Source organism: Ipomoea triloba, chromosome 12 (genome assembly GCF_003576645.1).
Source record: "Ipomoea triloba cultivar NCNSP0323 chromosome 12, ASM357664v1".
NCBI classification, from domain to species: domain Eukaryota; kingdom Viridiplantae; phylum Streptophyta; class Magnoliopsida; order Solanales; family Convolvulaceae; genus Ipomoea; species Ipomoea triloba.
Window position 1 is genome coordinate 25,166,783 of NC_044927.1, and position 20,990 is coordinate 25,187,772.

Here is a 20,990-nt window from a genome sequence, read left to right on the forward strand (position 1 = left end):
AGAATGGACAAGGTCCACTAGGACTTGAACTGTCTTTGGGTTCCCAAGCCCGCGACAGTTCCAAGTTAAGAGACTCATTGTTCTGGGCGGGCCTGAGCAACAGGTCCCGCCCTTTGCAAAGTTTAAAGAAACAATACATCTTCTACCTTGAAATTGTGAACTTCTAGAATATAAATTGTGTTTCTAAGTTAAAACACATGAATTGTGTATGTTACCATTATGTGTTCGTAGTATACCAATTATGAATTTTTAAACATTTAGTATGTAAATTGTGAACATTCACATTGTGTGTTAGTAGTATACAAGTTATGAATTTTTAAAAGGTAAATTGCAAACATTTATTATGTAAAATGTAAATACTTAAAATTCGGGTCGACAAAATAATTTGCGATTGGTATGTCCATTGCTCCCCAATAATATGAGACATTACCCATAACTTCAAAATCAGGCAAAAAAAATATTTGTGTCCCATTTCGTAATTATAAAATAAAAGTTTCTAAAAATATTTTGGGTTGTTTGGTAGTAAAATAAAAGTAAAAAAAAAAAAGCATTTATAGGGTCAAAATTAAAGGAAAAAAAGAAATAAAAATGGTCAAATAGAATAATATATTAGTAAAATACACACAAAAATAGAATTAGATAATTAAGTTTTAAATAACAATTAGAAATTGACCCCCTAAACATACCAAAACGACAACTTGTGCAAGTTAACTACTTCACTGCATGTCACTTGTTTAACTGACATTTTTTAAAACAATTTTTACACTATTTTTTACATATTTATTGTCCAAGTCAACATTTTTTTTTATCAAATGAATTACAATTAAAAAAAAAATCACACACAAATATATATTCTAATAAATACATGAACAAATAAAATATTTAAGTTTTAAATTGTTTATGATTTTAAGCATTGTATACCAACCGGGATAGAATGCTAGATGGGCTACTAGTTGTAAAAAATTTAAAACATCAAGAATTGCGCCCACCGTGGGGCTCGAACCCACGACCACAAGGTTAAGAGCCTTGCGCTCTACCAACTGAGCTAGACGGGCTTTTGATTCTGAAAGTTGAGTTTATTATTGACATCATTAAGATTTACGAATAGCCCTGTGATATTCAATTCGGCTATTTACTTTCATCTGCCCTGCATGGGTAAAGTTTTGGATATAAAATTTTGTCTAGTGATTGATGATTGGTTAAATTTAAATTTTAAATTTTCTTTTGTCATTCTACTGAACTCACTAAAGTATGTATTTTTAATTAATATTAATTAGTGTGTATGTATTTGTAATTGAAGTTATACATAAGGTTTATATTGCTTTAACATTATCAGTGAATAATATTATTTAGATAAAATGATAATTTTATTAAAATTGATATATAACAAGTAACTATAATTAATTTATTATTTTTAAAATATATTACAAATATTAAGGTTGATTGAGTTATATAACAACCTAACTAACCTAATAATATGACTCACATAATGAGTCCAGTGAATCAAGTACAATAGATCAATATTCTAGAGTATCGAACTAACCATAGTTGGTCAGGAAATTGATTGATCAAACTCACATACATTGAGCAACTAAAGTTTGGTTGTCTTGCCCCTGCCATAGTGCTAGGATGCCATAGATGTGTAGGATTGCCATGTGATTTGGATTAAATCAAATAAAGAGATTTATTTTTATCGTTCATTGGGATGGAGTTTAGGGTATGATTTTGAAAAGTATCTAGACACAAGATTTATGAAACTGGTGGAAGCTAAGCAACAAATGGGAGATAGGGGATATCAAACAACTCAAATAAATATGCAAATTAACAAAAGTAGAACTTGGAATGAGGTAACACGTGTCAGGACTCATGACTAGAGATTTAGGGGAGGTAAATTTAATATTGGATTCCAAGATTACTGATCACCAATTTGGAGGCTAACGTGCCACTTTCATGATATATGTTAGGCTAACGTGCCACTTTCATGGTGCATCAATCATCTCAGCAAAGTCCAAAACAATCTAGTCTCTAAAATTCCCTACTTTCATAGAGGAATATAGGTGTTGTGAGATGAGCATTGAAAATGTCAATCCAACTTCCATTGCGGTTGAATTTCTTACAAGATTAGTGTTCAAGATGTTGTGAACCGCATATTAACAAAAGAGTACAAAGGGTCTCGCTCCTACAATATTTGGAATCCTAAATTGGGTTTCACCCATCTTATGCAATAAATATCAAATAGGAATTAGAATCTCATGTAAACCTCATTCCAAAGTCTTAAATAAGACTTCTCACCCATCATATAAGTCAATAAAGCACAAATATTGAAGGAAAACATCATAAAACAAATCAAATAACACTTATCTCTGAAAATAAAATAAATCCACAATCCAAAGTGGAATGAAATATGCAAAATAAGATAATTTATCCCTTTTGGAGAAAGGTTTTCAAGAAATCCCCATTGGAGAAAAGTAAAGTAATTTCTTGACTAAAAATATTAAAATCACACTTTACTATGGCTACCCTACGCTACTATTTAATGTCTCTCTCTAACATCTCTTTTAGATATGAAAATAACAGAATAAATCGCACATCAAGACTCAACACACTGACATCAACATAGGTGTGTCGAAGCTAGTATGTTGTGACGGTCACGTCATGAGTGCGACGATGCCATTGACCAATGCTGAATGAGGGAATAGAAGCAAAGGAATAGAATTTGGAGCTACATGATAAAAATAATTTGTCATTATTTAACACATCAGTAAATATAGGTAAATTAGTAGAATTTGAAAATATGCACAATAGAACTCTTGGAAAGTCCTCCGAATGATTTACGTGATTCTCAGAATGTGGCAACTAATAGACGGCGTTAACGACGGGTCCCTTGTTCGTACCAAAAAAAATAAAAATAGAGCTCTTGTTTACATGTTTTCAACAAAAAAGAAGTCTTGTTTTCATGGCAAAACGTCGGACAACCCTTGCCACGTCAATAAAGCAGCAAAGCATTGTCATTTGCTCTTGGCCTGTTCCTCCAACAGTCCAACTTTACCTTTACACCTTCCCCAGAATCCCAAATCTCAAACCCTAACCCAGAAACGATCAGATCCTTCACATTTGGGAGAAGAAGAAAACGCATACATTCCCTGCACTCAATCACTCCCACAATGCCTCGCCTTCTCCTCTTGCTTCTTCCTCTTCTTCTGCCTCTATTTCCACATCCCATATCCTCAAACCCGTTTCCCATCACTCCACGTTTCGACCCGAACCTCAACATCGCCGGCGATGCCAAACTTGCAACTCCCGGCTCCTTTGTACACCTCACCGACCCATCAAAGTCTTCCCGGAGCTCCGGTCTTCTCTTTCAACGCGCGCCCTTCAAATTCCTCGGCCCGAAGCCGAGGTCCTTCTCCACGGACTTCACCTTCTCGATCCCGCCCCGGAATAGCGACGGCATTGCTCTGATTATTGTTCCCAAGGACTTCCCTTCGCGGCTTTCCGGGGAAAGCTTCGGGCTTTCCCGGGAAAATCGATTCTTTGGGGTTGAATTCGACGCAATGGTGAACGAGAATGTTGGGGATGAGAATGATAATCATGTGGGGATTGATGTGGGCAGTCTTGTTTCCTTGAAAATAAGCAATATTTCGTCGATTAAGCTGAAATTGAGCAGTGGGGTTAAGCTGCATTCTTGGGTTGATTATGATTCGAGCTCGAAAAGATTGGAGGTTAGGCTATGCAAATTCGGGGGCGCTAGGCCTTTCGACCCATTATTAGCTTATCAGGTTGATCTGGGTGAGATGTGGAAAGGGGAAGAAGTGTTGATGGGGTTGAGTTCATCTAGTGGAGCTTCCCTCGAAGCTACAAGCGTGTATTCGTGGAGTGTTAGAGCAAGACGTGTTCCAACATGGCTGCATTCTCAGCCCGTGGATCCCTTCAAGGTTTCTAATGAGCACACTAGGGAGCATAAAATGGTGATAAGTAACAGACCATGTCTAGTGGCTCTCCTCTCGGGGTTGATCTTTGCCGTGGGATTTGGAGCACTAGTGGCATTTGCAGCTCTGTTCTTCCGGGCTATATTCGCTAGCGAAAAAGAGGCTGAGATTCAACCCAAGTGCATTTTATATCCCGGGGAATTCAGGTACGAAAAGGTCAATGTGGTTGTAGATGATAACACTGTGAATGCCAAGAACTAGTGAATTTAAGTCGGGCTATCAGCTATTTTGTGTTCCTCGTGGCTTTTGTATTGTATCAGGATCCTAGTATGATGGACCATGTAGTTTCACTTGCTTCTAATGGTGGACGAAAGCCACTGTATCTAACTATTTGCATGTTCTATGTATCTATGTTTCCTCGGCATCCTTTATTGACTATGTTGTTTCAAAACTTTCCGTCACACTGACTTGCTATAAACATCTGCCAGCCGCTAACAAGCTAAAATAGGAATAGGCTATTCCGTTGTTATAAACATCTGCCAGCCTCTAGCAAACTAAAATAGGAGTAGGCAATCCTATTGTTATAAACATCTGCCAGCTGCTAACAAGCTAAAATAGGAATAGGCTATTCCGTTGTTATAAACATCTGCCAGCCTCTAGCAAACTAGAATAGGAGTAGGCAATCCTATCGTAATAAACATCTGCAAGCTGCTAACAAACTAAAGTAGGTTTAGGTGATATGGTACTACTAAAATAGGAGTAGGCAATCCTATTGTTATGAACATCTGCGAGCTGCTAACAAACTAAAGTAGGTTTAGGTGATATGGTACTATGATATTTAGTAGGCAGTGAGCAGTTCTACCTATGACAATTGTAGGACAATTACCTAAGTGACGGGAACTATAGGGAAGAAACTGTGAGGGCTAGTTACTTGCTGCTGCTAGTACAAATGAGAATTAATGTTTGTGTTTTTTGTCTAATATTTTGTCGGATAAAGACAGTTGCTTTAGGATTTCTACTCTTGTATATGTTAAAGTTATGGTGTTGACAAAGCTGTGGACCTTAAGCATTTTTATAGATTTGAGTTAGTATAGCAATGCAGAAATTTGCTTGAAAAGTATCAAAACAATGCCTAGGTCAACCCCGCCAAGTTGGTCCGATAGTTGGCTTGGTAACTACAAGGTTTCAAGTTCTAACTTTTTGCGGGGCCTCTCTATTGACTTTCTTGGTTTGAACTTGGTCAGTTATGGACAATCCATGCTTGTTTTACCAACTTGTGGTCCTTTGTTGGTTAGGATCACAAGGTGAGCTTCACACAGAGCGTATATTTAAGTAGTGATTAGTGATTATGGGCTTTCTTGTAAATCAAAGTATGTATTAGAACAATGCATTTCTTCCTGTGCCAAATCTTTGAGTTTGTGGCATTTCAAATGGAAAATTGAGAGCCCAAGTTTTGTTATGAAGTTTAAAGAATTGAAGAAAGAATCCTGTTCTGTTTCAGTGTTAATTGACACACAGAATGACAACAAAAGCAATCCTTGTATTCCTTCATTGTTATTTTTGTAAATTAAGGTTGGGTTGAACTCATTCTTGGACCAATCTATAAGCTGTATTTTTCTGACTTTGGTTTGTTGTTTTGTAAAAGATTACGAGAAGTTGAGCAAGAAAACCCGAACTGTACGTTGTAATTAATTTGATTCAATTTAATCCCGACTTTAATTACAAGTACGTTAAATGCAAAAGTAAAAAAGAAAAAAGAAATGTAATTTTGCAATCTTCATCTTCACCAAATTAAAAACCCTAATTTCCTTCAACCAATGACAGCAAAGCTTCACCCACATCATCATGTTTGTCTAACAAAATCCAAGCTCTCACCATATTGTGGCAATGTTATTAGACGGAAACTTTTAACGGATAATTAAATTTGACACCATCATTGTAGTCGAGCTCAATGTTAATGGGGTAGCTCAAGTGGTAAGTGAGCTCTCTTTGTTGGGAAGAATACCGGGAGAAACCGGGTTTGATTCTCACAAGTTTGTGACGATTCTCCCTGGGCCAGCTCCCGTGGTGATTTACATTGCAATTTATATGTGCAGTAACTAAAAAAATTACGTGAATTTGTTATTCAGTATCAGTTCAACACAATTGAAGTTCCTTTTCGATATTCAGTATCAATTCAACACAACTGAAGTTCCTTTTCGATATAACTACAATTTCATTCGATAATATAAAAATAATTTCTCTTCCTTATTGAAACGACGTCGTTTTGTGATCATAGTCCACTGTTCACTGTATAACTATTAACTTGACATTGATAATTCAACCTTTTTGGAAACAATGAATTCAACTACTAAAACCGAAATAATGGAGGGCCATATTCCACAGTTATACAGCCCACACTTATTCAGATTGGGCCTTAATGCCCATATGACACACTCCCTTGCCTTCTCTACATTACCAGTCATCTAGGGTTTTAGCTTCCCCTTTGGCCTTTGCACACGACTCCGGCGGTCAGCAGGCGCAACCACCATCCGCCAGCGAAAATGGTTAAGGAAGGTCAAGGAGAGCGTGTCAGGTATCTAGTCTCCTCCATTCTCTCTCTGTATGTATATTTATGCATGCATGCATTTTCACTTCTCCAATTATTGTTATTTACATATTTTTATATCAATGCTTGCAGGCTGTATACCAGAGGAACCATTCTAGGTTACAAGAGGTATACTGAGAAATTCGCATGCGTATTTTCTTCTATTTTTGTTTTTGTTCGAAATTTTTGGCTTTCAGTTATTGATGAGTATTTATGGATTGAATAATTGGAGGATAGGTCGAAGTCGAACCAGTATCCAAACTCGTCGCTTATTCAGATCGAGGGAGTGAACACTAAGGAGGAAGTTGATTGGTACCTGGGAAAGCGTATGGCGTACGTGTACAAGGCCAAAACGAAGATCAGCGGCTCTCACTACCGCTGCATCTGGGGAAAGGTCTGCAGGCCTCACGGCAATAGCGGCGTCGTTAGAGCTAAGTTCAAGTCCAATCTTCCGCCTAAATCCATGGTACTCTTGCATAGCTCTACCTCTTTAGATATGGAAATGCTTTTGTATTGATGAATGATGATTATTTCATCATTAATTAATTTATGCACTCTGCTTCCTTTTGCGTTTTGCAGGGAGATAAGGTTAGGGTGTTCATGTATCCAAGCAACAACGTATAAGGTATTTCTCACTTTTGTACTGTGTAATTTCTTTGCTGTTGTGATATACTTGTTCGCGTTTTGTCTATATTGATTGATGCTGAAATGTATAAATCTAAATTTTGAACACCGGATGACTGGTATAGTTTTGTTTCTAAATAAGATGATTAGCCAAGTTACTCATGATTATGTGCATATTGACTGTTTTCTACTCTTGATTATGTAGTGAGCATTTTGTGCAAAATACTTTTAAAGATCTAAATAGTCGCACTATTGTAGATTTTAGTGTTAAGTTCTCAATATTGAGGTGGTATAGTTTGGTCACATCTATGTTCTCGTAACTTTGTCTGAACTATGCATTGCCTAACTTTCAATCTCTATAAAAAAAAATTCAATTTTTAGTGCCATAAATCTGTCTCAAAGCTTTTCAATTGATCTTTGCAATTAATATTGCAAGCATTCCAATACTCCATGTAGTTATAACTCTCATTTTTGAAATTGGGAAACTCTCGTTTTCTTTGGGGTTATGTACCTGGTTTTGTTTTGAATAATCACCAGCTTTTGTAGTGCACTGATTGCATGCTACCCTACTCAATTGCTGATGAGATTTCCCTTGTTAATCCGGGGATTGTTACTGAATTTTCCTTTTGTGCTGATCTTTTCTCTATCTGCTTATTTCTGCAGCAGGGAAGGTGAAGATGCCAGATTCAAGGTCATCAGTGAGTTATAGGACTGCATCCTAACAAAATAGATAGAGTTTACTGCCCTGTGTTCTGCGGAATTCTTTTTAGCTTCTCTTTGTCCTTGTTTTGAGTAATAGAAATGATTGAACCTCTCATTATATGCTACTTGCTCATTTTGGAGTTTTCTTGAATCTTGTGTATGCGTATACTACTGTTAATGTTTAACTATGGCTTTGGCAGATCCTACTAGCCATATGGAATTTGCACATTTTATACCAAATTGAAGAGTGTATTTGAGTGAAACTACCACTTTAATTTGAATTTTTTATTGGTGTAATTTGTTTAGGAAGTTTATAATCATTATAAGCTTTGATGAGCACATGCAGTTAGACTTTAATGACTTGTGAAGTTACTTGCTTATGGTTATAAAGTTGTATGGATTGCTTGAGTCTGTTCTTGCCACAGTAATCAGATAAAGCTAAGCTTGTTCCTTACTTTGTGTATGTACACGAAATAATCGCCTAGAAATGCAAGATGGGTTGCTCTTGAAATGAAGAACACGTGATGGCTCTAACATTGATATCTTAATCACTTCACGTGTTTGGTTCATATTATGTAATTTGCGTGTTTGATTTAGGTTATATAACTTACTAAGATTGTGAGATTCTTTGGATGTGCGTGTTTTGTTCAAGTTATGTAATTAAGATTGTGAGATCTATGTAATTAAGATTGCGAGATCTTTTGTACATGCGTGTTTCGTTAAAGTTATGTAACTCACTAAGATTGTAAAATAAAAATAAAATTTGATTAGTTAGATTAAGTGGATTTGTGAAAGTTATGTAACTCACTAAGATTGTAAAATAAAAATAAAATTTGATTAGTTAGATTAAGTGGATTTGTGAATATAATTTTGGGAGTGCATAGTGAGGTAAGTGATGACAAGGATAAGAATTGATTAGATCAAATAAATGAAATTAGTATAATTCAAAAAGTGAAAGATATTCCTGATTTTCAGAAATTCCTTTTTCTTCACAGTATTTCCATTTTTCTTCCACTTTTGTCAATGTTTGACCCGTATATCACAATTTGGATATATGGTGTCACATGCCAGTCTGCCAGCACTCTCTCTGCAGTTTGACATCCACCCAGAATTAAAAAATAATAAATAAAAAAGGAAAAATCGGATTAAATGAATAATAATAATAATAATAATAATAATGAATATGGTGTGCAACCCGAAAATACAAGTCAAAATCCCCCTTTGCTTCACGTTAAAATAGCGATAAGATATTAATAAAAAATAAAAAAAGGGTCCTATTATAGTATTATTATTACTAATGCATTAATTCTCTACTGTGATTCGGACTTCATTTCCGCGTCTGCTATTTCTCCGTCGGTCGTCTTCTCGACCCCCCCTTCCTCCTCCCGTCGCCTTCAACCTCCGCCAACCACCGCGTCTTCTCCTCATTTCCTGTTATATATACGTACACTACATATTTATATCGTGGGAGATATCGCAGAGGTATCTATAACTTTTTTTTGTTTTTTAATTGAATTATGTTTTGATTTGTATTTGTTTTGGTGGTTAAATTTGATTCAGATCCGTTAAGATTGACGCCTTGTTTGTCTCGCTAGATTTGCTCTGCTGCTTCGCGCCTTCGTCCAACCCTAGCTGCAGATCCATTGTGAATTGTCCGTCGTTTGTTGTTGTTGTAGTTGTTGTTGTTTTATTTAGTAGTTTTTTGGGGGGGATTTTGAGGAATTGGGGGGTTCCGGATAGATCGACCAATGTCGGCAATGAAGGCGACGGGACGGTTGTTCACGATCGGGCTGGTGGCGTCGTGGTACTCCTCCAACATTGGGGTTTTGCTGCTCAACAAGTACTTGCTGAGCAATTACGGATTTAAATACCCGATCTTTCTCACGATGTGCCACATGACGGCTTGCTCGCTGCTCAGCTACATCGCCATTGCCTGGATGAAGATGGTGCCTATGCAGACTATAAGATCTAGGGTTCAGTTCATGAAGATCTCCGCGTTGAGCCTCGTGTTTTGCGCCTCCGTCGTCAGCGGCAACATCTCGCTCCGCTACTTGCCCGTTTCCTTCAACCAGGCCATTGGCGCCACCACGCCCTTCTTCACTGCCGTCTTTGCGTATTTGATGACGCTCAAAAGAGAGGCTTGGTTGACTTACGTCACTCTTGTTCCTGTTGTCACAGGCGTAGTCATTGCCAGTGGGGTACGTACCTTTGCTTTGCTTTGCTTTGTTTGTAGCTGAATTTCATTCGCATCTCGTTATAGAATTGCTGTTGTTTGGATTGATTTTTAGCCTTTCCATTGATCCTTTTACACTTGTCTAACAAAGAGTGCAAGATTGGTTGTTGCTCAACTCTATTTGACACTAATTAGAAAACAATGAAGGGCTAAAGGAAAGAGTAGTAGATTTTTAACTACCAGTATTTTGACTATTTTCCAAGCTATGAGAATAGAAGTCATTGAACTGCTGCCGATTAGATCAATGATCCTAGTACAATATTCTGTTTTCTGGGAGTTTCTTTTCATCTGGCATTTGATGTATTTGGTCAGCTCCCAAAAGTTAGGCATTGATAATTCCTCTGCACAGCTCATTGAGCTGGCGAATTGGCTCTTTTTTTATATTTACTATATTTAGTTTAGAGACATTTTCTGTTCCGGCTAATTCCTTTCATTTATATTCTTCTGTGTTTCTAGGGTGAACCAAGTTTCCATCTATTTGGATTCATCATGTGTATTGGTGCCACAGCAGCTAGGGCACTTAAATCAGTGCTCCAAGGGATTTTGCTTTCGTCGGAAGGGTAATACTTATTAACCAATATAGTTATGCACTTGTTTATTTTATCTAAAAATTGCAAAAAAAGTTCGGGCATGGAAGCTGATTTTTTTTTTTTATTTTTATAAATAAACTGAAGGGAGAAGCTGAACTCCATGAATCTTCTACTCTACATGGCTCCTATTGCTGTTGTACTTCTATTGCCTGCTACACTAATTATGGAAGAAAATGTTGTTGGTATCACCCTGGCACTTGCAAGGGAGGATGTTAGAATCATCTGGTTGCTGCTATTCAATTCTGCTCTTGCATATTTTGTAAACTTGACCAATTTTTTGGTTACAAAACACACCAGTGCTCTCACACTTCAGGTATATTTCTTGATTTTCAGAACCAACATATCTCTATAATCCAATGATTTTGGAAATTCTCCAGTACTAATTAATTTTGCAAAAATTTAAATCCACAACCAATCAACCATTTAGAGTTCAATGACCATATGAAAGAAACAAAAGCTGGTTTCTTCATTATCTTTTCTTATGTTTACAACTCTTTTAATGTTTTTCTTGGCTGGGGTTTAGTGCTGAGCCATGATCCTCTATTTTGTAGTACTGCTTCATGAAAATATACTTGTGAATGATGATGCCTTTGGCTATGGACTGCATTTGATTATAATTGACAATCTTTGGCTTCCTGGGTCTCAAAAAAATGATATCATGCAGTTCTTTGAATATTATGTGTTATTTCTTTGATGTTCTACTCCCTTTTTTTTTGTTTTTTTTTGGTTTCTTTTCAATGAAAAGATATATTGTACCCTTTCTCCATGCCTTTCTGCCTGTAACTGATTGTTATTGGTTCTTACAGGTTTTGGGGAATGCTAAAGGAGCTGTAGCTGTGGTTGTCTCAATATTAATTTTCAGAAATCCAGTATCAGTTACAGGGATGCTCGGCTATACCCTCACAGTGTTCGGTGTTATTCTCTATAGTGAAGCTAAGAAACGCAGTAGGAAGGATTGATGTTGGAAAGCATCAAGTACAAATTCTATTAATTTTGCCTTGTGATGAGAGGTGCAAGTTTGAAACGCTAGATGGAACGCATACTTGCAGTTGTACCTTGGATTTTGGCCTCAAATTTAACTTCTGCACTAGAAAACGCGCGGAAATAGGCGTCCATCTTCTATCTCAGCCAACAATCACGCCAGCCAACACATAGTAGTAATAAGTAACTCGAGATTTCTCTCCGTTCTTCCCTCACGGGCAGTTTTGGGAGAAATATCTTTTAAATTCTTTGAGAAAGAGATTGTAGAATTGCAGTATACACAGCATATTACAATTTTTCATATTGATTTGTTCAGCCTACATAGCATGTTCCTATAAATTCAAAAATTCCTGTTTCATAAGCCTCTTTTCCAGTCATATATCTATCTGTGCTATTCCAACAAAATGCTGCTGAGACTGTCGGTTACTATTTTTACTTTAAGTTATCACTGTTACTATTTCTACAGATTCTTCTTGCAGTGAAATGATTCCTCTTTTTTCCTGGGATTCTCATCTCTTTATGCAGAAATGACAGGTTGATCCATTTGAGTTGCTCTTTATTATCCACATATCAGAATCTTTAAGATTCTCTATGACCGTTTAGAGTTTGTGAATTATTCAACGGTAAATGTGTGCAAAATTTTTTATCCATTGAAAGAGTTGTTAGGTAGTAATCCATTTGATATTTTGAGACGGTTCCTAACTGTTTTGGCAGGTGAAATATCATATTCTCGTTGAATCAATCAACCAAGAGGCAAATGGACTTTTTAGAAGTTTACTTTGCTAACTTACAATTTATCAAGGTAGGAACATATTTAAATTTTTGTGTTGAGCATATAATATATAAACATAAATGTGCAATTCAACTATCAGTTTATATTTTTAGTTAAGATGGAACATATGCTTCAATTTTATGATTCAACATTCTTAAAGATCAACTATTTCGAACACTACTTTGTTAACATGCGATTTACTTCATCCACTTTTCAAAATAGGAGCAAATCTAATTTTTGCGATTCAATGTTCTTAAAGATAAAATGGATACATATTATTAAATGGGTAAATACAATGGTAATACAACATAAATATGTAGTAGAATTTTATGTAAGCATGCCTTGCAAGAGGTAGTGAAGTGAGAAAAATAATTCTCGTACCTTGGTCACAGTTTCAATTTTAATCAATACTTTCTTGGCCAAGTTTGTCGGATGAGGTCTCAGATCGACTATTATACAAAAACGAAGTTTATCAAAAATCAATGTAAATAGGATATAGGTAGGTGGGCAGTAAACAACAAGACGTTAAGGCTAGGTTTTCTTGATTGGATCATCATCTACTAATTCCAAACTACGAGTCAGTCAAATTCATCATCCTTGATTGATTCCCAATCGCTTTCAGGAACGCTCCAAACACGGTAGTAGATTATATAAAGAGGCAAAGCCGTTATAGTGTATTATCTATGCTGCACAAACTCTATTTGAATTTGTATTTTAATATATTTATAATAGAACTTTAAATAAATAAAATTGTAATAGCCTGCAAAGCATTACGTTTGAATTTAGAATTTAGCCCTCTTTTCTTAAAGGATTATGATGTGTAAATTGGCAGGGTTAAGTCTGCAAGATCCTTTTAGCGGGATGGACCTCACTGAGAGTTAAAAGTTTTGTATAGAATTAGTTAGCGAAATGGTTCTAAGACTATAACGAAATTACCAATTTAGTGTTATAGTCAAAGATTTGTTATGTGAATAAGAAAAGGTTTCAACTCAATGGAGTAGCTCAAGTGACAAGTTAGCTCTCTTTGTAGGGAAGAATCTTGGAAGAACCCGAGTTTAATTCTCATAAGTGATAATTTCCTTTGGGCCAATTCCTGTGCCTCTTAGAGCGAACGTGAATTTTTCATGAGAAGTGTGAGCAAATATTAGTCATCGATAACTGAACAAATATTAGAGTTTAGACTTCATTATAGAATCCCTTTTGAATTGGGCTAATCTTAATTTATTTGGGCTCATGAAAACTGTTTCTCCAAAGCCCAAATAGCTCTCCCATTTTTTACCTGTGTGTTTCCCAGTAGCTGAACACATATTATTGCAATATATCAAATAATGTACCTTCAGTACAAAAATAATGTACCCTAAAATAATGTATCTACAGTACAAAAATAATGTACCTTCAGTACAAAAATAATGTACTTTTTATTTTTTGTCTACACAGCTGTATGGACCATGATCCATGCAATAATGATTGGTAACTGAAGGAGAGGCTCTGCAAATTTCAGGCTTCACTTTTTTGTCAAAAAATAAATAAAATTATGGTTTGTCAGCTGCACCCATAAAATTTCTAATCTTTTTCACTTTGTTTTCTTAATCGGAATTATGATTTTTTTTCCATTCTGAATCATATGCAGAAGTTTGGTATATGAAGTTTTGTATGGACATGATGAAGACTGCACAGGGCAAGGATAATTGGGACACACCTTTATTCATTTGTTTGTATATATATATATACATACATATATATATATATATATCAGCTAATATATTGATTGATACATACAAGAATTTTTTGTATTATTGCTTTAAGCAGGGAATGACAATCTGGAAAAAGGTTGATGTGCTGATGAGTGGATGGAATTTGGTTTTAGCATCTAGGTAGCACAAAAATGGAAAATAAAATATATAGGGATATAAGGAAGCCAAGATACAAAATTTGAGAAAAATGTACAAATTTAATTAAAAAGGTACATAATATGCATAATTATTAATTGTGTACTAGTGTTAGGATTATTAGCCTCATGCATGTCATTTGATCTAGTTGATCAGGTGGAGGCGCGAGTGGAGTAAAATTATTAGGACTAAAAGAGAATCATTGAGCCATAGATTTATGCTTGGGTTAGCATTGATCGAGATTTGAATCTTTTTATTCTCGAGTGACCTTGTTATGAGACAAAAGTCATTATCATCCAACTCAATACAATTAGTAACAACCATTCAAGATTCTTACTTATACTCCATCTTCTATATGAAACATATGGCCTACACATGTGAAACCCCCATTAGTTGCTCCATAGTGACTAGATGCTCTAGATTATATATAAATACTAGATTATTGTATGAAAAATAATCTAAACCTATGAATATAATATTACTAAAATCATGCTCTTGAGACTTGATGAGTCAACCCGGGTGACGGAGAGCTCTACATCTCCATGCATAGCTTCCTATATTGATTTTTTTTTTTTTAATTGGGGGAGGGGGTACATGAGGGAGAACACAAGACTTAGCTACTCTTCCGAATTCTATGAGCGCAGGTGACTCGTGCCAGATCGTGGAGATAGGCCCACTCACCGATCCTTGAGCTAGAACAAAAAGTTTTCCAACTCCCTTGATGGAAGATTCCAAGATCTGCAAAGGGTCAACGACCATATATTGCTCTCTATAGATCACCCGGAGGGTGGTATTCCAGTCTCTTCGAACCCACCATTGAATATCCTCAATAGTATTTCTGATGAGACCTCAAAACATTGTGCTGGCTTGAACCCACTCAACAATCTTCTTTGCATCAAATTGAATCTCGATATCCCGTATTCCCTTCTCCCAAGCCCATTGCATGCTTTTGACAATGACAGTAGCTTCCATTGATTATTAATCTAATCTAAAACAACTTGTTGATTTACATTAGAATTTCTGTGTTAATAAGCACCAACAACTAGTTTTGTTTTTGAAAATGCCTATTTTTGTGAGGAAACAACGCTTTTAAAAGGTAAAAGCAGTCAAAAATTTTTTTTTCTTTTATGCAAAATGGTTAATTTGCTCCCCAGCTGGCCTGATTGGATCCCCCGGCCCTAAGCTAAGCTAAGCTCTCCCTGTTTAATTAATCATAGTCGTCATGTCAATGGACCAAATCTAGGAACATCTGGTGTCCCTTGTCCCTCTACTCCTTGAAAAGCTAAAGACTTGTTGGAGATATTGTTTGATTTGAAGGAGATTGTCCACATTAGACCAACAGTTCTTTAAGGATCTTGTTTGATTCCCTCAACCAGTTGTTACACTGTTCCCTCATGTTATCATAAAACTTTATTCACTCCATGTCTCTGTCAACCAATTTTTTTAAAGCTAGCTAGCTAAGGTCCATGCAATTAAGTCTTGTACCCTAAGTCATGTTGCACATGCTTTCATTTATTTTATTTATTCAAAGTTTTAACCTTGCATGATTCTGCAATTGTTATCATCACTGTAAAATGATTGTTTTATAGAATATATATGTTCCAACACAATCTTATCTTTCAATTCCTAGGAGATCAGATGATGTCTCCTTGAAATCTCCATACATTTCTGCTTCTACAATGTAATAATGCTAACCTGTATTTGTCCCTTAGGATACCTTCACCAATAACTATGAAACATGATTGTCCTTTTAGGATTATGTATTTTATGAAGAGGAAGCTAGACATGGAAATGGTGGTGTAGGGTTATGTTGTCAATTTGAGCTTGAAACTGATGAGTTGATTTGGTAAATTCTAAAAATTTTACGGTTACGACTAAAAATATTTAGCTTTATAAAAAATCAGCTCGATAAGTTCAATGCCCATAACAGGTTAGTCTGAAATTTAGTGGGCTAGTCCGATAGCCTGAGCCACTTAAGACTATTCTTTGTTTCACAAGTGATGTGGAACAAAATATATAGAGATTAGAATTTATATGTAAGCTCATTTTTATTATATTTGTAAATAAAATTTTAATAAATTTATTACAAAATAAAATATTTGTATGAAAATACATAATGAAAAATAATTTATTATAATTATTATATTGCAATGTAACTATATTAATTATTTTTAGTTAGAATTTGGAAATGGAAATTTAGATAGATTGAATGTTGTATATTTATTAGTGTAAATGTGTTAGTTTATTAAAATTGAAAGTTTAGATGTTAATTTAAAAATACCAAATTTTAGTTGATCTCGTCTGATAAGCCCAATAGACTGAAGTTTTAAGGTTAGGACTAAAAATTTTAAACCTAACAAAAAAAAATATGTTACAGTATTTGTTCATAATGGGAGTGCAAAGCGGGACATCCTAGTAACCCATTTTGCTGCTATTATATATGCTCTTATGTTATGTGATATGAAGTCTAATGTTTTGATTTTCGTTAGAGAAACGAAATGGAAAACAGGAAATGGCAGGGATCAGTTGGGGGCATAGTTGAGGCACCCATGGAAGAGGTCTGGAAAATGGTGTCAAAAAGCAGCAAGCTTTGTGAATGGATGCCAATGGTGGAAAGGTGCACAGATTTGGCCGGAGAAGACGGCGTTCCAGGCCACACCCGCCTAGTCTCGGGGTTCATGTTCCCACAGGAGAATGGAGAGCGGTCATGGATCAAGGAGAGGCTGCTTTTCATGGACGCTGAGTCTCATAGTTATTCTTACAGAATGGAGGCAAGCAATGTGGGGCTTGATGGATCTGTGAATTTAGTCAAAGTGTTGGAATATGATGAGGGGTCCACTCTGGTTGAGTGGAGATTTGAGATGGATCCTCTTGAAGGTTCCTCTGAGGACACAATCATGGATTTCTTGGGGTTTCTTTACAAGTCTTGCATTCATAGGATCAAAGGTGCTATAGAGGTTTCCCAGGGGAAGTCCAAGGTTGTTTCCCAGGAAATTCAAGATTTTGATTGACTGATGATATCCAAGCATATTGTCAAATGATTGTTAAAAGACCTGTATTGATGACACACACATACACATATATTCAAGGCTTCTGTTTTCCATTTCCAATCATTGTTTTTACTGCATTTTCTAAGCTAAAAATACTATTGTGAGTTAGTGGCTAATAGTTGGTTTGACCGATCACGTTAAAGTTGTTAACTGGAATTCGAATCCTACTAGGAACTTGGGTGTCATTGGAGATCTTTATCAATAAGAGGAGATGAAGACCCCTCATTGTGGGGATTCGAATCCCACTATAAATCTCCTGAGGGTCATTGGAGGTCTTGACCGATCAGAGAGATGAAGACACTAAGAAAATGATATACCTATTCAGTTTGAGGCTCGAATTCCATGGAAATCTGAGGGTTATTGTGAGACCTTGCTCGATCAGATGGGATGAAGATCTCTAGTGTGGAGATTTGAATCCCGCTGAGAAGATAAGACTTGAAGAAAATGTTGTAGCTGCCCAGTTCTTGATTTCTGAGGAAAGTTGTGCAGGAGCTATGTTAAATTTGCTGTTTATACAAGAAGGTTATTTTGATGGATAAAGATTCAGAAAGCAGTCAGAAAATTCCTACTGTGGTTTTTAAAATCCTTGTAATAAATTCAAAGAAACAATATATCTCCAATCAAAAGTGGACACCTTTTTGCTGTCAGTGTCATGCTTTTTCTTCTCATTCTGCGATCAATCTTGATATACTTCCACTGCCAATGTCACAGTTCTTGCTTTTCTGCCCCTCCACCCCCCTCCCCCCTAATTTAATACCCTTCTTCTTCTTCATACCACCTTGACATTTTCTCTCTTTCCTCTCCTCCATTTCCTTCAAACACCCTCCCTCCATTCCACAATCTCTCAACTTTCTGTAGGTTTTGCTTCCTTTCCTGCATCTGTTTTCATCTTCTTTGGGAGGGAATAGGGTTTATACTTCAACAGGAACTCAATTTGCTTTTCTGATGCTCTACAAGATTCTTTTGATCCCATAAAGGTGGGTTCTTTACTTCCTTTTCATCTCTGGATCAGTTAGTATTATGTTATTTCCCAGAATATTTCTGGGAATTTGTAGAAAAGTATGATCTTTCTTCCATATCTCCATCATCAGTACATAATGTGTTTGTAGAATCTCCCCAGTGGGATTGAAGTGCTATTTTTTTTTGGTGGAATTTAGGTATGGAGACATTGATGCTGCCAAATTCAAGCTGGTTGATGCAACCAGGCAGGAGAACAAGATGGACCAAAGAAGAAAACAAGTTGTTTGAGAGTGCCCTTGCAATGATTGATGAGAGAACTCCAGACAGATGGGTGAGAGTTGCTCATATGGTGCCTGGGAAGTCAGTGTCTGATGTGATCAACAGGTTCCAAGAACTGGCTGCAGATGTTAGCAATATTGAGGCTGGATTGGTCCCGGTCCCCGGCTACTTAGCCTCCTCTTTCCCGGTGGAATTGGTCGACGATCGCGGGTTTCCGGGCTTCAGGAAGAGAGGGAGAGGCTGTGATCAAGAAAGGAAGAAAGGTGTGCCATGGACAGAGGAAGAACACAGGTGAATTCTCTTTCTGCAGCAAATCCTGCTGCTTTTAGTTCTTATGTTGCAGTTCTGCAAATCTTGGAATGATTTTAGCTAGTTTGATTACAAGATATGGTCATTGATGATAAGATCAATACATATATATGCTCAGATTGATTAGCCCTTTTAAGTTTTAAGGATACTGCATATATAGACAGTATAATTCACAGAAATTGCAGGTGATCTGCATATATCAGACCAAGAAAGATTATGGTTTTGAATGGATATCTGTTGTTTCCATTTGTTCTTGACATTGTGGCTGTTTTCGTTAGGCGATTCTTGATGGGTCTTGATAAGTATGGAAAGGGGGACTGGAGGAACATCTCGCGAAACTACGTGATCTCCAAGACGCCTACTCAAGTCGCAAGCCATGCTCAGAAGTACTTTCTGAGGCAGCTTTCAGGCAGCAAAGATAAGAGGAGGCCAAGCATTCACGACATCACAACGTTCAATCTTGCGGATCCCAATCCTTCCGAGGCGGCTAAAAAGTCTGTTTCGGACGAGAAGAGTGTTCGTGGGACGCTGGTGCCAAAGACAATTGCAGGCACACCAGAACTCGAAAGCTGGAATTTCCCCGATGATGGAGCTGATGCAGTGGCGGCTTCCATGTTTCGTGTGCCTGCTGACAGTTCTTTCGTGGCGTATCCATCACAGGTCGGGTATGCCAAGTTTGGGCTCGAGATCAACCCGACGAGGTACCAAACTCTAAGGGGGTGAAGCACCACCAGCGTTTCGCGTGATCATTGGATTCGAATGCTGATCTGATCCAGTTTTCTGATCTTTTGCCTGATGTGATGCTAATGTTGTTGCAAAGTAGAACTGGTTCAGCTGAGTTCAATTCCTCTGTCATGCTTTGATGGCTTGTAAATGAAAGTAGTCTCTATGTTTAGTGAAACCATTTGATCTCAAAGGATTGCCAATAAAGTCACCTTCAATTTCATTACTCAATTGTCCCATTGCAGCATTAAGGGCTAAACAATTTTACAAGAAAGTCTTTACCTGCATTTTCTTCTCTCATGGTTTAGAGTCTGGTATATTAGATATGAATGCATGCAGGAACAACCACAAGATTTCAAGTTCAACTCTTAGAGAAAGCAGTCTATTGGTACCCTTGGTTTGAACAAGTCAATTATGAACAACCTAGACTGATTTATCCCATTGTGATCCTTTGTCTGCTAGCTAGGGTCATAAGACAGGATTTAATTCTGAACAATCTAAACTGGTTTATCCCATTGCGATCCCTTGTCAGCTAGCTAGGATCATAAGACAGGATTTACCACACGCATACCAAAAAAAAGATATTATCTTGTCGTTATCAAGAACGTTTAAGAGGCCGGGTGGGGTTTATCTAGTAACAACTAATCATAACCCGAAAATTTTAAGGTGTTTAACAGCATCATGTTGATTTGCACGGTAGGATCAGCGTCTTGGAATTTGTTCGGAATAATAATAATAATAATTATTGAAGAATAAAATTGGGAATTTTCTTTAACCTACTTTAAGCTGCTGCCATGTCACTTTGAACAAGTGATTGCATTAGCTGACTCAAGCTTTCATGTCACCATGCACTATTTCAGATTCTCCTATCTTTTATTGTCATTTCACCCATTCTTTTAACTATGCATGCTTTCCGCCATTCCAAGATTAGGGTAATATGCTTTTTCCTTCCCCCAATTATAACTATTCAATTTGGCAAAGTTGACTCATGTTTGATACCCATCACTCTTACAACCACTCCCAAAAATCCTATCTTTAATTCAGATCTATATAAAGATGCATAAATTCAAGATTCGATTCTTAAGCTAATTTTTTTCTTATTTTTGTTTAAAATGATCACAGTAAATTTTGAGCCTGAAGCATTAACTGGTAGGTGGAGAGGTTAATAACTTTTATGCAGCCATGTCAGGTAACCTTTTGGAAAAAGATGAGTGAAAATTTAATACTTTAAGCTTTTGTGCAATGTGGGATATGATGCATGAGATGGGCCACCAATTGTATTGTGGTTCCCATAAGACCAAACCAAACCAGTTTCACCGTACCCTCCACTTTCTTCACAACTTTGATCAACATTTTTGAGTG

At 36.6% G+C, this 20,990-nt stretch overlaps 4 protein-coding genes and 1 non-coding gene across 5 annotated transcripts; 4 read left to right on the top strand and 1 right to left on the bottom strand.

Annotated features, from left to right (window-relative positions):
* Positions 1 to 982: 982 nt before the first annotated feature.
* TRNAK-CUU lies at positions 983 to 1,055 on the bottom strand. Its single transcript has one exon. It is a non-coding gene; the product is annotated as a tRNA-Lys (tRNA).
* A 1,929-nt stretch (positions 1,056 to 2,984) lies between these two features.
* On the top strand, positions 2,985 to 4,380 carry LOC115997960 (L-type lectin-domain containing receptor kinase S.4-like). Its single transcript, XM_031237383.1, has one exon. It carries the CDS (start codon positions 3,165 to 3,167, stop codon positions 4,188 to 4,190), a length of 1,026 nt encoding a protein of 341 aa, XP_031093243.1. The 5' UTR covers positions 2,985 to 3,164; the 3' UTR covers positions 4,191 to 4,380.
* Positions 4,381 to 6,351: 1,971 nt separating this feature from the next.
* Positions 6,352 to 12,051, top strand: LOC115999579 (probable sugar phosphate/phosphate translocator At3g11320). Its single transcript, XM_031239420.1, has 10 exons — positions 6,352 to 6,504; positions 6,610 to 6,645; positions 6,754 to 6,982; positions 7,096 to 7,134; positions 7,687 to 7,811; positions 8,838 to 8,899; positions 9,562 to 10,040; positions 10,532 to 10,635; positions 10,750 to 10,978; positions 11,472 to 12,051. Exons 1-10 carry the CDS (start codon positions 6,473 to 6,475, stop codon positions 11,622 to 11,624), a joined length of 1,488 nt encoding a protein of 495 aa, XP_031095280.1. The 5' UTR covers positions 6,352 to 6,472; the 3' UTR covers positions 11,625 to 12,051.
* Positions 12,052 to 16,679: 4,628 nt separating this feature from the next.
* LOC115998082 lies at positions 16,680 to 17,397 on the top strand. The gene has a single exon (XM_031237549.1). The coding sequence runs from the start codon at positions 16,806 to 16,808 to the stop codon at positions 17,316 to 17,318; it is 513 nt and encodes a 170-aa protein (XP_031093409.1). The 5' UTR covers positions 16,680 to 16,805; the 3' UTR covers positions 17,319 to 17,397.
* A 670-nt stretch (positions 17,398 to 18,067) lies between these two features.
* On the top strand, positions 18,068 to 19,859 carry LOC115998195 (transcription factor DIVARICATA-like). Its single transcript, XM_031237689.1, has 3 exons — positions 18,068 to 18,334; positions 18,515 to 18,887; positions 19,184 to 19,859. The coding sequence occupies exons 2-3, from the start codon at positions 18,517 to 18,519 to the stop codon at positions 19,626 to 19,628; spliced, it is 816 nt and encodes a 271-aa protein (XP_031093549.1). The 5' UTR covers positions 18,068 to 18,334; positions 18,515 to 18,516; the 3' UTR covers positions 19,629 to 19,859.
* The last annotated feature ends 1,131 nt before the right edge of the window (positions 19,860 to 20,990 follow it).

Excerpts from the sequence above, each read along its gene's own strand:
- LOC115997960 (XM_031237383.1), top strand. The coding sequence starts at position 3,165 with ATGCCTCGCCTTCTCCTCTTGCTTCTTCCTCTTCTTCTGCCTCTATTT.
- LOC115999579 (XM_031239420.1), top strand. The coding sequence starts at position 6,473 with ATGGTTAAGGAAGGTCAAGGAGAGCGTGTCAG. Across the intron at positions 6,983-7,095 it reads ATCTTCCGCCTAAATCCATG|GGAGATAAGGTTAGGGTGTT; the intron begins GTACTCTTGCAT and ends TGCGTTTTGCAG. Across the intron at positions 10,636-10,749 it reads ATTTTGCTTTCGTCGGAAGG|GGAGAAGCTGAACTCCATGA; the intron begins GTAATACTTATT and ends AATAAACTGAAG.
- LOC115998082 (XM_031237549.1), top strand. The coding sequence starts at position 16,806 with ATGGAAAACAGGAAATGGCAGGGATCAGTTGGGGGCATAGTTGAGGCA.
- LOC115998195 (XM_031237689.1), top strand. The coding sequence starts at position 18,517 with ATGGAGACATTGATGCTGCCAAATTCAAGCTGGTTGATGCAACCAGGC. Across the intron at positions 18,888-19,183 it reads TGGACAGAGGAAGAACACAG|GCGATTCTTGATGGGTCTTG; the intron begins GTGAATTCTCTT and ends TGTTTTCGTTAG.